A 12,156-nucleotide genomic window follows, 5' to 3' on the forward strand; every position below is an offset into this window, starting at 1 on the left:
AAGCTAGTAATGCAGTCACTTCACCCTGAAACTCTGATGACAGTCATTTCTGGACTATTACAAGAAAAACGAGGTATGTTGTCAAGGGTAAAAATTTCCCCTTCCCGTGAGAGCACCGTGAGGTCAAGTTTGTATAGCTAAGGCTCTAACACAGGTGAAAGGAATCAAATCTCACGCCAGCCTTTACCCGCTCCCCTGAGGAAAAGGAAGCTGATGCAAAGCTCCTAGATGAAACCTCTACTTTGTGTTGAAAAAAAAAAAAAAGGCAAGTAGCCACATCCTAGTGAATGTAAATTACCTGACAGATGTCAGTTTCAAATGTGCTTTGGATTCATTTCTTTTCAGAACAAGTGCCCTGAGTTTCTGTGTGGAAGTGCAAAGTTTTGTAATGAGCAGGCAAGCCATTGCCCGGAAATGGAAACATTTTCTCTTTACTCTTTTTGGCTTTTTCCTATATTACGATAACTAACCAGATTGACTCAAATTCTAGGAGAAAATTCTGTCACTTAGAATTCAACGTAAAAACATCTTTAAAAGAATACATATATATATATATATAAATAGTGAAGATTTTAGGGAGCAGTGTGATTTAAATCAACGTTGAGCTCATCTTCTGGACTGTGCACCGAGAAACTAATGTTTATTAGGGAAAAAACGTGTATGCGTGCTATTTGTGGAGTCTTGACTTAATGAACAATCATGGTTTGGCCTAATTTTTGTGGGCAGCTCTTATTTTAGTAGTTAAGGCAGAGAAAAGATTATTAAAACTGGAGTGCTCTCTGGAATATTATTTCCTCTCGTGTCTGTTGACTGAAAAAAACGCACAACATGAGAACAGTGGGTTTCGGTTTTATTTGCGGGCCTTACTGAGGACTTGAGCCTGGGAGACACCTCTCAGTAGCTCTGAGGAGCTGACCTGAAGAGGTGGGGAAGGGGCCAGTTTCAATATGAATTTTTTTGGTGAGGAAGTACGTGTAGTCAAGCATTAGTAAAAGACTGACTTGACTAATCACAAATATCTCAAGTTAATGATTTTAGTGCTTTTCTATGGATAGGAAGATGCGAGAATCTGGGACCATTGAAATTCTTCCTTGGACATGCATCTTCACTACCTAGGGGCCCATATATACAAAAGCACAGGATGCTTCCTGTTTTTTCCATCCTGAATTCCCCTCAGGGCACACTGTCTGCCATGCATTAGGACCTAACCCTTGTGAAAGGGGCTGATGAGCAACATTCTTTGTTCTGTTTGTTTCCATGTCCACATTTATACTGGAATCTCTTCCCACGGGCCTTCCTGTTCTATGAATGCTTTAGTGTCCTGATGGCTGTGTCCAGAGCAAGGACTTAACCGCTTTTAAATCCCTAATAAGCTGAATGGTTAAAAAAGATGGTAAATTTTTTTTCCTACAGTGTGTTAAATAAGAAATGTTACGCTTATATGTGAACACATTTAGAGCTTTAATACCTACAGGACAATTTAAGTCCATCCAAATACCTAATACTGTTCTGAACAACCAAGTAACACAGTTTGGATCCGCCTTCCCAGGTTCTCAGCGTTGCTCCAGAAGCTCTGAGAAATCAAAGGTAAGGCCTTGTCCAGAAAGAGCAGCCATTCACTGCACGTGGCTGCTGTACAAGTGAGTGCGTCTGGTCTGAACTGAGATGTGGCTGTTAGTGAAAAATTGATGCTGGGTCTTTTTTTTTTTAAGTCAGCAAAAGAAAACCAAACCAAACATTATCAGGATTGGTGATTAATAGCACAGGGGTTTGAAAAAACTTGACTGCACCTGTGCTGCAGAAGCACCTCTGTTCTAAAATATGGTCTTGAACAAAAGCTATAAGGGCAGAGAATCAATGAATCTTCAAGCAGAAGCCAACACAATTTTACAACAAGGTGTCAGTGTAAATCTCCACAGACATTTCAACTCACAAACTTGATTCTGTGGAAACTGCCAATGTCTTTTTTGCCTTCAAAGTGTCTTTCCTCACCCAGTGTCACTCAGGGAAGTACTTTCCTGTATAGGAAACAAAATGCCTCTCCCCTTGAGGGTTACAGATGCTGGAAGTCTTGGGGTCCAGGTTGGATCTTTCTTTAGATTCTAGAACTTTGAACCCTACACCAGATAAAGAATGTGGTCAAGCATCAATTTGCACCACTTGTCAGACACTGACATACTTAACAGTGAAAATTTCCAGATTATGGAATAAGTATAATACACATAAAGGCAGTATTTTACCTCCCTTGGTTCACAGGATGAACAGGTCTTGGAAAGTTACTTTTGGAATGCCACTCCAGATTCTCATGATGAATTTACCCAATGGGCTATCCTGTTTAATTTTTGGCCCAGAAAGAAAATGCAATGTCTACTGAACACACATGGTTCATACCGGAGAGTTAGGCTGGATTTCATGAGAACCGAGATGGCAATAGAGGTAAGTGGTTATTTACTGCAATAGATCATTTGTAGTCCAGGTGGGAGCTTCCACAACGGCATCTAAGATATTAAAGGAAATGCATTCAAGGACACATGGAACATTCTCCAGGACAGAGCATATTTTGGGCCCTAAAACAAAGGATAGAAATACAAAAAGTATGTCCTCCAACCACAATGCAATTAAATTAGAAATCAATACATTTTGCAAAGCCAAATATCTGGACACACTGCCTAGAGGCCTTTCACATTAGGAATTCTCAGGCAATTTGCTCATTGCATCTTCATGGTGTTGTCGGGTTGGTACCGCCTGTAAAAGAAAAGCAGGCAGAGGGATGAGCACGTGGTCCTGGACAAAATGATACCAGAGTCAGATGTAGACCCGCAAGTCCAGTCTCTAGGCTGTGCTTCAGGACCGGGAGTTTGCCTCAACTTGGAATTGATGCTGGGACTTAAAGACTTAGTGTGAAAAAAAGTATGTAAAATATCTCCTGAGTAATTTTTATTGATTTTTTTCCTGAACTATTTTGGATATTTTGTGTTAAATAAAATATATTATTAAAGTTAATTTCATCCATTTCTTTCAACCTTTCTTTCTTTTTTCCTTTTTTGGCCGTGCCACACGGGTTGCAGGATCTTCGTTCCTGGAACAGGGATTGAACCCAGGCCACACGCAATGAAGGCGCTGAATCTTAAGCACTGGACCACCAGGGAAGTCCCTCTTTTTACCTTCTTAATGTGGGTACTAGAAAATTAAAGATTACCCATAAGGCTCGCATTATGTTTCTAATGAAGAATGCTACTCTAAGGCTAAGGATTGGCTTCCTCAACCTTAATTTCTCCTGGACTCTGTCTTTAAAATGCTTTTTGTCGCTTCTTGCCCCTGAACTAGGAACACTGTGGGCTGAGACGCTCAGAGTGGGCTTTCTATAGTTCATTCTGAATGGTTGATGACAGCTTACTTAAGAGTCCCTGAATGATCCCTTTCAGGTAGAAAGGCCAATATCCTTTACAAACCTCTTGAGCTTCGTAGGAGATCCCTTATGACAGAAGAACAAAAGCAGTGTTTTCATTTCTTCCAGTCCCTGGAAACATAAATTATGTGGTGTTGCTTGTTATAAAGAATTTGGGATCTAAATTTGTAGGTTCAAGTATTGCCTTTGCTTCTATGTGACCTAGGAAAAGTCTCATAGTCTGAGCTTGTTTATTAATTAAATTGGGTTGAAAGTACCTACCTACCTACTGAGCACACTTGTGAGTTTCAAATAGGCCTTTGCATGTAATAGAGCTTTGTCATCTGTGACCTGCTACACAACCGTCATCTGTTGTTTCACATTCAAAGGATGTGAAAAAATCAGCAGTCTTCTCTCTCAATTTCCCTCTCTTTCTTCTTCCCTCTTTGCCTTCCTCTCTCCTTCTCTTTTTTTGTCTTCAGAACTTGTAGAACATATCTCGGAAAAAATAGTAAGGAAACAAATAGTTCAGAATCAAAGATGTCTTGTTAAAGAAAAAGCAAAAATAAAGATCCATATACCTCAGTCCTCAGAGAAGCAGGAAATTCTTACAGCCTCAGGCAAATTGTGCCCTCTGAGGAGCCTGGATTCTGGGAGAGAGCAGTCTTGTGAAAGACCTGAAACAAAGGCTTTTCAAGTCCTCTGGAGTTGCTCAGAGACTGGGACAGTACCCTGGCAAAGTTATTAGAGTTGATTTCTCAGAGTTATTTGCTCAAAAGGGCCACCTGAGGATAACTGACCACTTGTCCTGAAGTTAACATCTATTTTTAAGAGACTAATTAGAAAGAAGTTAGTAATTATTGCTGTGTGAAGCTTTTACATCTAAGAATTATAGGACCTTAAAAAAGTTTTTTTGATAAAATGGTTAAGGAAGGAGGTTTAAAATATTCATTCACAATATGTAAAGGAACGTTTGCTTGTGGCATTTAAAATGCATCATGTAATATGTAGTACTTTTTCCTCCTTTGGGCTTACTTTCGAAATACTAACATGTTAGCTAGGTATACCTATTTCCAAAGTGATTAACAATTAGCTTCTAATTTAAATATTTGTAACGTTATTGATTAATGCCATTTAACTCTTATTTTAATTTACTGCTTGGAGCTTCTTTAGATACCAATGATGTTTAAAAATCTCTTTTAAATATAGGTAACTAAATTTCCTAAGGAATTAAAATAATGATGATTTACAGTGAGGAAAATTTTTATATTAATATTGAAGCAGAATATTAAGAAACTCTGTAACAGTTATCAGGGAGGAAAAAGTTTTTCTCTACCCTTCTAGGTTCTTCTGGCTGTCTAAGAATTAAATTGACATGAGACAGATTAGCAGGAGAAAATCACACAAAAGTTTAGTAACATGTCTACATGGGAGAGACCCAGGAAAACAGAATCGTGGCCAAAACGGCCAAAGCCCTCACCTTAAATACTGTCTTCAGTTAAAGGCAACAGAGGATGTTGTGGGTAATGGTTTGGGACTTCAAAGGGGAAGAAGGCAATTCATATGGAGGTAGGAAAGGAACTGTTTTGTAAAGGAGCATTTGCTGGACCAGCGGAGACAAGGGACAGAGTGGATCAGATCTCTGGGCCCAGCTCTTTTTCCTGGCGGGTATCTCTGACGACAACTATTCAGCTCTAATATGTGAATTCTTTAGGCAGCTAAGTGGAAGTAAAAAGAAAGACTTCCTTAGTCTTCTGTTTCTTAAAAATAATCAGCCTAACTTAATCCTAATGCCAAAGAGACACATTTTGGGACAGCAAATTTTTCTCCCCCAGACAGTGAACTGTTGCAAACTTTTATAGTCAAGGCAAGGACAAAGTTTGTCTTGGGAGAGTGGTGGTTTTCCGCATAACATGTGATTTCTTGTGTTTGTGCCAAGGGTGTTTCTTTTTTGTCTTTTTCTTTTTTGTAGGCGGCAACAATAGGCACATGTTAAATATTGATGAGTTTGACCTCCTGGGAGTTAAAGTATATGCACCCTTTTTGAATATAAATGCTATTTGGTTTATATGGTAATAGCATAGAAATTTAGAGATTAGCATTTTAATGAAGTCTAATCTCAGTATTTTCTGATTCCCCCCCACCCCCCCCCCGCCCCGCCACCTCGCCATTTTGTCAAAAAAAGAGTTTGAAAAATGAAATTTTGAGATGACCGCTGATGTTCTCTCATGGAGATGCAAGGTCTTCATGAACATAAAAGCAGCACTGTGTGTAGTAACCTTTCCTAAACCATATGTCAAGCACATTAACGGTGTTTAAGATGATCAGTTATTGAAGAAAAGACCAATCCATTCGACCAGTATTTATTAAAGAGCCATGCTTCTGCAGGCAGGTTGGAGGGGGTAGTGTATGTGGCCTTGAGATTACCGCACCTCTAAACTGGAATGTGGCTTTCCTTTTTCCCCTTTAAATTTTTTCTTTTTTTGTTCAGCGTAGATCTTCCAGCTGCCAAGCCCTTCAGCAGGGACCAGGCATTGGATTCCGGTGGCGGATAGTGAGGTCCTCAGACCCAGGGGCGCTCCGGTCGCTTCAGCGTTGGGGGGCGGGGCCGAAGGGCCGGGGGCGGGAGGGGGCGGTGCTGAAAGCAGACTGGGCGGGGCCTAGGGCCGGTAGGGGGCGGGGCCTTGTGCGATCCGCGCGGCCATTGGCGGCGCTGCGTGAGCGCGTTCGGTCCCGCGCGGGCGGGCGCAGCCGCGGCGCGTTCTGCGAAGCGCGGCAGGTGCGCGGCCGGCCTCCCTCTTCTCAGCAGCTCGCTCGCCGCCCGAATCTTCGGGATCCCAGCGCGGCCGGGCCGAGGAGCTGGCATGGCCTGAGCGCCCGCGGCGACGGCAGCAGCATGGGCAACCAGGACGCGAAGCCGAAGAGGAGTGCGGGCGATGCACCGCACGGAGGCGGCGGCGGCGGCGGCAGCGAGGACGCCGCCGGGCCCCGCGAGGCCGAGGGCACAAAGAAGGCGGGCGGGGGCAAGAAGGCGCCGGGCCGGCACGGCAAGGGGGGCGGCGGTGGGGAGCCGGGCAGGAAGAAGAGCCGGTCGGATCCCAGGGCCTCGGTCTTTTCCAACCTGCGCATCCGGAAGACCCTGTCCAAGGGCAGAGGTGCTGGCGGCTCCCGTGAGGATGTGCTGGACCCCCAGGCCCTGCAAGCCGGCGAGCTGGACAGCGCCCACTCCCTGGTCACCAAAACCCCGGACCTCAGCCTCTCGGCCGACGAGACGGGCCTGTCCGATACGGAATGTGCCGACCCTTCCGAGGTGACGCGGCCCCGGGGTTCCGGCTCCGCCGTGGTCGGGGGCCCGGCGGTGGCCGAGGATTCGGAGACTGCGGCGGGGGTACAGGATGGACAAAGGACCAGCTCGGGCTCAGACACAGACCTCTACAGCTTTCACTCGGCCGCGGAGCAGGAGGACTTGCTCTCGGACATCCAGCAGGCAATCCGCCTCCAGCAGATGCAGCAGCAGCAGCAGTCCCCGAGCCCCGAGTCGCCCCCGGCGTTGCCCCCCTCCGCCGCCCCCCCGCCCGGGGCCCTGCCGGGCCTGGACCGACCCCTGCCGGGCCCAGGCGCCGAGGCGGCGCCGTCCGCGCGCCCCGACCGGCCCCCGGCTGCAGACCAGCCCGCGGCCGCCGCCTTGCCGTCTCCCGGGTCGGCTCCCGGGGAGCGAGGGGCCGTGGACACGGACGAGGAAGGCGAGGAGGATGCTTTCGAGGACGCGCCCCGAGGCTCTCCGGGGGCGGAGTGCGGCCCGGCGGCGGGAGAGGCCCCGCGCAGGCCGGGGGCGACGCGCGAGGAGGGCTCGCCGAGGCCCAGCGTCCCCGCGGCCGCCTCTCCGCCCCGCAGCCCGGCGCTCAGCCCGCGCTGCTCCCGGGCCCGCCCGCTTCTGGCGCCCTGCTACGTCAGGACCACCACCCGGCAGCTCAGCTCGCCCGGGCCCTCCCCAGCCCCGTCCCCCAGCCACAGCCCCCAGGTCCAGAGACGGCCGGAGTCCTCCCTGGACCGGGGGTCCGGAGCCGCCGCGGCCCCCGCCGCCGCCGCCGCCGCCGCCGCCCCGGCCAGGAAGCCCCGCGCGGGCCGCAGCCGCTCGGCCGACTGGACCGCGGAGCTGGGCCGCGCGCCCGGGGCGGGGGTCTCGGCGCACCTGGCGCAGCGCGGGGCGGGCGGTCTTCAGGACGTGTTCGCAGGTGAGCGCCGGGCTCGGGGCCCAGGGCGCCTGCCCCTCGGAGACGTTTCCGTTTGCACACAGGGTCTTAAAGGGAGCAGCTTAGGTGCCTCTGTCCTAAGGCATCTGGAGCAAGGGCCGCTCTGTCCACTTCTCCAAAATATCCCGGGTCACGCCAGGCAGATCGGCTCCTTTTTGGCACCGTTTGCAAAGCCATCATTCTCTTTCCTTCCTCCTCCCACAGCATTAAAAATAACGAGATTGTTCACGGTCCTCTGACACATCATCTATTCTAGGACTGCTCTGATGTACATGCCCATGTGCACGCATGTGACACGTAGTTTCTCAGCGATCGGCGTGGACGCCGTAGTGAACTTAGGTGGTCACTCCTGGTTGCTGACGCAACCAAATCTGATGCATGCTTTCAGGAAATTAATGCGTAGTGATCTAGAATATTAGGCATCATTTACATTTGGTTTCATGGCCCAGCCTGGAGACAGTGATGGTGAGCAGGCCAAAAGCACCCGGGGTGCTACTACTGGTACCTTTCCAGCGTCCGTATGGACTTGGCAAAGCCGGCTGAAGGGTCGGCTCACGGCGGAAAATGTGGAGCAGTGTGATGAGTTTATCCTTGCGTAGGTCCCACGCCTTTCCTTAAGTGCCCGCTGGTAGAGTGTCAGCTTGTTTCATGTTTACTAACTTCTCAATTTTTAAATGAAATAATTGAGTGTAAGAATTTAAGGAGCAGGGGAAAATGAGAATTTATGCAAGTCCCGGTAGGTAGTGATAAGTATTTGAATGATTAGAAATTTCAAATGTAATTTGAAAAGCTTAAAATCTTAGGTTCTGTGGCTTTAATAAATAGGTTATCTATGAAACAGTAGATGATGTTTCTCCAGAGCATGGATGCTTGTTAGTTAGCTAGATGCTGTTCATGTTTGGTACTTGCTTGTATTGGCCACATTTTAAATTTCATCCATGGGCTATCTTTTATTTTACGTTTATAGATTCTTACACTTCAGAGTAGCTCTTTGATTCATTTTACATGCTTGCTGTCCCTCTTTTACTTCTCCCTTCCCGATATCGTGTAGGTTAAGTTAAAGGAATGTTTATAGTCTAATATCTGTTAGATAAATTGTAAATAAAACAAAACAGAACAAAAAAGAAACATAAAAACGTCCAAAAGACTGATTTTGAAGGAAGAGGATCGGAAAGTTCTTTAGTTAACTTTTGTGAATTTAATGTTGTTGAGAAATTCAGTATTTCCTCCTTATCTAGGTAACACTCATTTTATATATTATCTTTCTAGAAATGAAAATATCACCAAAATTAAGATGATCATTCATTAATATTAATGGTTGTTCTTCTTTAGAATTTCAAATATATTCATTTCCTTCATTTAACAAATATATATATCTATGTATACCGGGCTGCCATGTTATGCCAGGCAGTGTGTTAGATGCTAGGTGATATAACGATCATTAAATCATGTCTCTGCCTTTCCAAGGCTCACTGACAAGTGCACATAGAGATGTAGTTCTCTGGGTGCATCAAGTGTGCAGTGACTTACCTCCTGGCAAGGGATGAGGAGAAAGGAATTCATAGGAGGATTGGTCAGAGTCCTGAAGATTGTAGGACCCTAAATAGGTTGAAGTTTTGTTTCCATTAAGGAAAGAAAAAAAGGGTATTCTTGGAGCTAGCATTTCATTTAAATTTGCTAAGTATTTCCAAACTTGAAATTTGGAACTCTTACAGGATTCCTGTTCAAGAGGTACCTGGGTTTTTTTGTTGACTTCTCCAAGCAGGATTTTTTACTGTGCAGAGTTAGTTGCTTTAATATGGGCATCACCCACTTTATTTATTTATTTATATATATTTTTTTATTGAAGCACAGTTGATTTTCAATGTTATGTTAATTTCTGCTGTACAGCAATGTGACTCAGTTATACACATATATACATTCTTTTTTTTAAATGTTCTTTTCCATTATGGTTTATCACAGGATATTGAATAGAGGTCCCTGTGCTATACAGTAGGACCTTGTTATTTATCCATTTTATTTGTAATAGCTTACATCTGCTAACCCCAACCTCCCACTCCATCCCTCCCCCAACACCCTCCCCCATGGCAACCAGAGAACCATGTTCTCTATGTCTGTCTTTCTGTTTTGTAGATAAGTTCATTTGTGTCATATTTTGGATTCCACACATAAGTGATACATATGAGGCATCCCCTACTTTATATGTGATGCTTGGATATAGTTGGTCAGTGACCAGTGGATATTTGTGTAGCAGTTTCTATATATTTATCTCACTCACTCACTTTCTTAAAAAAAAAAAAAAAAAAAAGGTAGGTTTAACTGAATCTTGTAACTGGTGGGCAAATGGAGGTAAACAAAGAGATGAAAGTTTTCCAAGGTCACACTGTCATTCATTCAGAGGCTGAGCCAAAAATAGGAGCTGAGTCTACTGATTTGAGTCCGACTGTTCTTGCTTATTCCTCATTTTTGGATGTTCAATACTGTAAGACTTCATATGGAGTAAAAACTTTAAAAAATGTTATAGAATTTAAGGCCTTCTTTTATGAGATTTCCCAGTTTCTGTTATTAATAAGGTGAATTCCTTTCATTGTTGAACGTGTGGCCTTCTTGGGCTGGATGCAGGGTGACTGTTGGTCAGAGTGAAGCAGGTTTTCTCCAGGCATCTCTCATGGAAGCTTTCCTGCGGTGGTCGAGTGAATCAAGGGTGACACAGGCCTCTGTTCCTCAGCTGTTGTCTGTTTTCTTGTCATTTGGCTTTACATTTGGTTCTTTACCATCCTCTCCTATTTTATTGGTGTCTTGGAAATTACTAGAGCCTTGGGGAGCCCTAGCATTGTCCTCAGGGAAGTTGTTTTCTGGCCTTAATTTGCATGTCTTTGGATCAATTAATTGCCAGCTGCGTTTGAAGCAGGTGATAGTTATATCTCTAAGCTTCCATGGACAGCTTTTATTTTTAAACCATAGAATGAGGGTTGTCAGCTCTGCAGGAAGGAACAGATGTTTTTCGCTTTTTACTGCCTTCCAAATGTAGGGAGAAAATTCGAGTGAAAAGAGATCTCCATGGCACATGTTTGTGTTTCTTTGGCAGATATAATAACATTTAGCAATAGTGGGGACCAAGACTTTATCTTGTTTTAGCTGTTAAGGAGTTGACGATGTTTTAGGCCACTGCACTGAAATTTCACAGTTCATTTGCTTGAAAAAATATCTTTTTCAGTGTTTAGTGCAAAAATTGCTAAGAAATTTAAGAGATTTCTTTGCACATGCTTTCCTTACAGCAGAAGCTTGTGAATAGAATTTTGCAGTTAATTAAAGTGTAGACATGTGAAATGTTAAATTTGTGATGCTGAATCACTTTTGATAGAAATCTTTCCAAAGTCAATTATGCGCTTATCCGTCTTTTTCTTAAACACATGGCCTAAATGGTTCATCTGTTTTAACTGGCTTAATGTCATCTTTAGACCCATCATGGCTGCATCCCGTGAAAACACTGCTGTTGCCCTCAACTGCTGTTGAAGTGTAATAGGCTGGTGACTCCAGTTGGCTGTTGCTGAGGTTTTGTATCCGTGTGGTTTTCTTGACTTTTTCCTTCCCGTCAGCTATTGATTCTTAGAGCTGTCTTTGGTCTCTTCTCCCCCCGACCCCCATTACTTCTAATTTGATTTTTGTGATCAATTTGTTATTGGTTCATGAATCCTGTGATTATGATGTTAGCTATATTTATTGCACTTCTACTAAATGCCAGGCCCTGTGTTGGTGCATTACATAATTATGTCAAATCCTTACGATAGTCTTGAGGTATAACTATTTATCCTCGTTTTCCCAGTGAGCGAACCAGGGTCAGGCAGGTGAAGTAACTTGCCTCAGGGCATTAAGCAGCCAATGGCCCATCTAGGATCTGTACTTAGAAAACCAAATCTGTTGTTAATGTGAATAAAATAAAATGAAGTGTGTCAATGAGCTTTTGGAGCACTAGCTAGTCAATAAAGGGCTTGGGCTTTAAAATTTAGATTGTGTGACTCTCATTTTGGCTTTTCTAAAGGTTATCTTGATTTTTATATCAAAATAGAAAGAAGACCCACTCTAGGAGTACAGACTTTCTCATGCTGCTTGTGAAGTTGTTAGACTGTGAACTTTTACAGCCTGGAGCAGTCTTATATCCAGCAGTAGCATCTGACAGAGTGTAGACGTCCAGTTATTGACCAATAAATGAGTGAGGGTCAGAAATCACCCCTGTTGTGTGTAATGCCTCAGTGTTACTATGACAGGAAAGGGGATTTCAAGAATGCCGTCTTTTCCCCTATATCTTGCGTTACTGTGCTTCATGTATTTGAATCAGATTTGGCAGCATAAGCTGGGACTGGGAGCACTGTTTTCAAATCATTTTAGTTTTGTCTAAAACATCCTTTCTCATGCTTCCTGTAAGGCTGTGGTTTGGATTGAAGTCATTTACCCCACTGGCCTGGCTTTTCACGCATTTAGGCATTTGGATACAAGCCATGTGCACGTGAACTT

At 44.7% G+C, this 12,156-nt stretch overlaps 1 protein-coding gene across 1 annotated transcript in view; it reads left to right on the forward strand.

Annotated features, from left to right (window-relative positions):
• Window positions 1–6,284: 6,284 nt before the first annotated feature.
• Window positions 6,285–12,156, forward strand: part of LOC137767147 (formin-2-like) — a 336,850-nt gene continuing 330,978 nt past the window's right edge. Inside the window, exons 1-3 of the mRNA XM_068547882.1 lie at window positions 6,285–7,804; window positions 7,898–7,967; window positions 8,091–8,236. Coding sequence (XP_068403983.1) covers window positions 6,285–7,804; window positions 7,898–7,967; window positions 8,091–8,236 — 1,736 coding nt within the window. The remainder of the gene's footprint in view (window positions 7,805–7,897; window positions 7,968–8,090; window positions 8,237–12,156) is intronic.

The sequence above is a fragment of the Eschrichtius robustus genome, chromosome 7 (assembly GCF_028021215.1).
Source record: "Eschrichtius robustus isolate mEscRob2 chromosome 7, mEscRob2.pri, whole genome shotgun sequence".
Classification (NCBI taxonomy): domain Eukaryota; kingdom Metazoa; phylum Chordata; class Mammalia; order Artiodactyla; family Eschrichtiidae; genus Eschrichtius; species Eschrichtius robustus.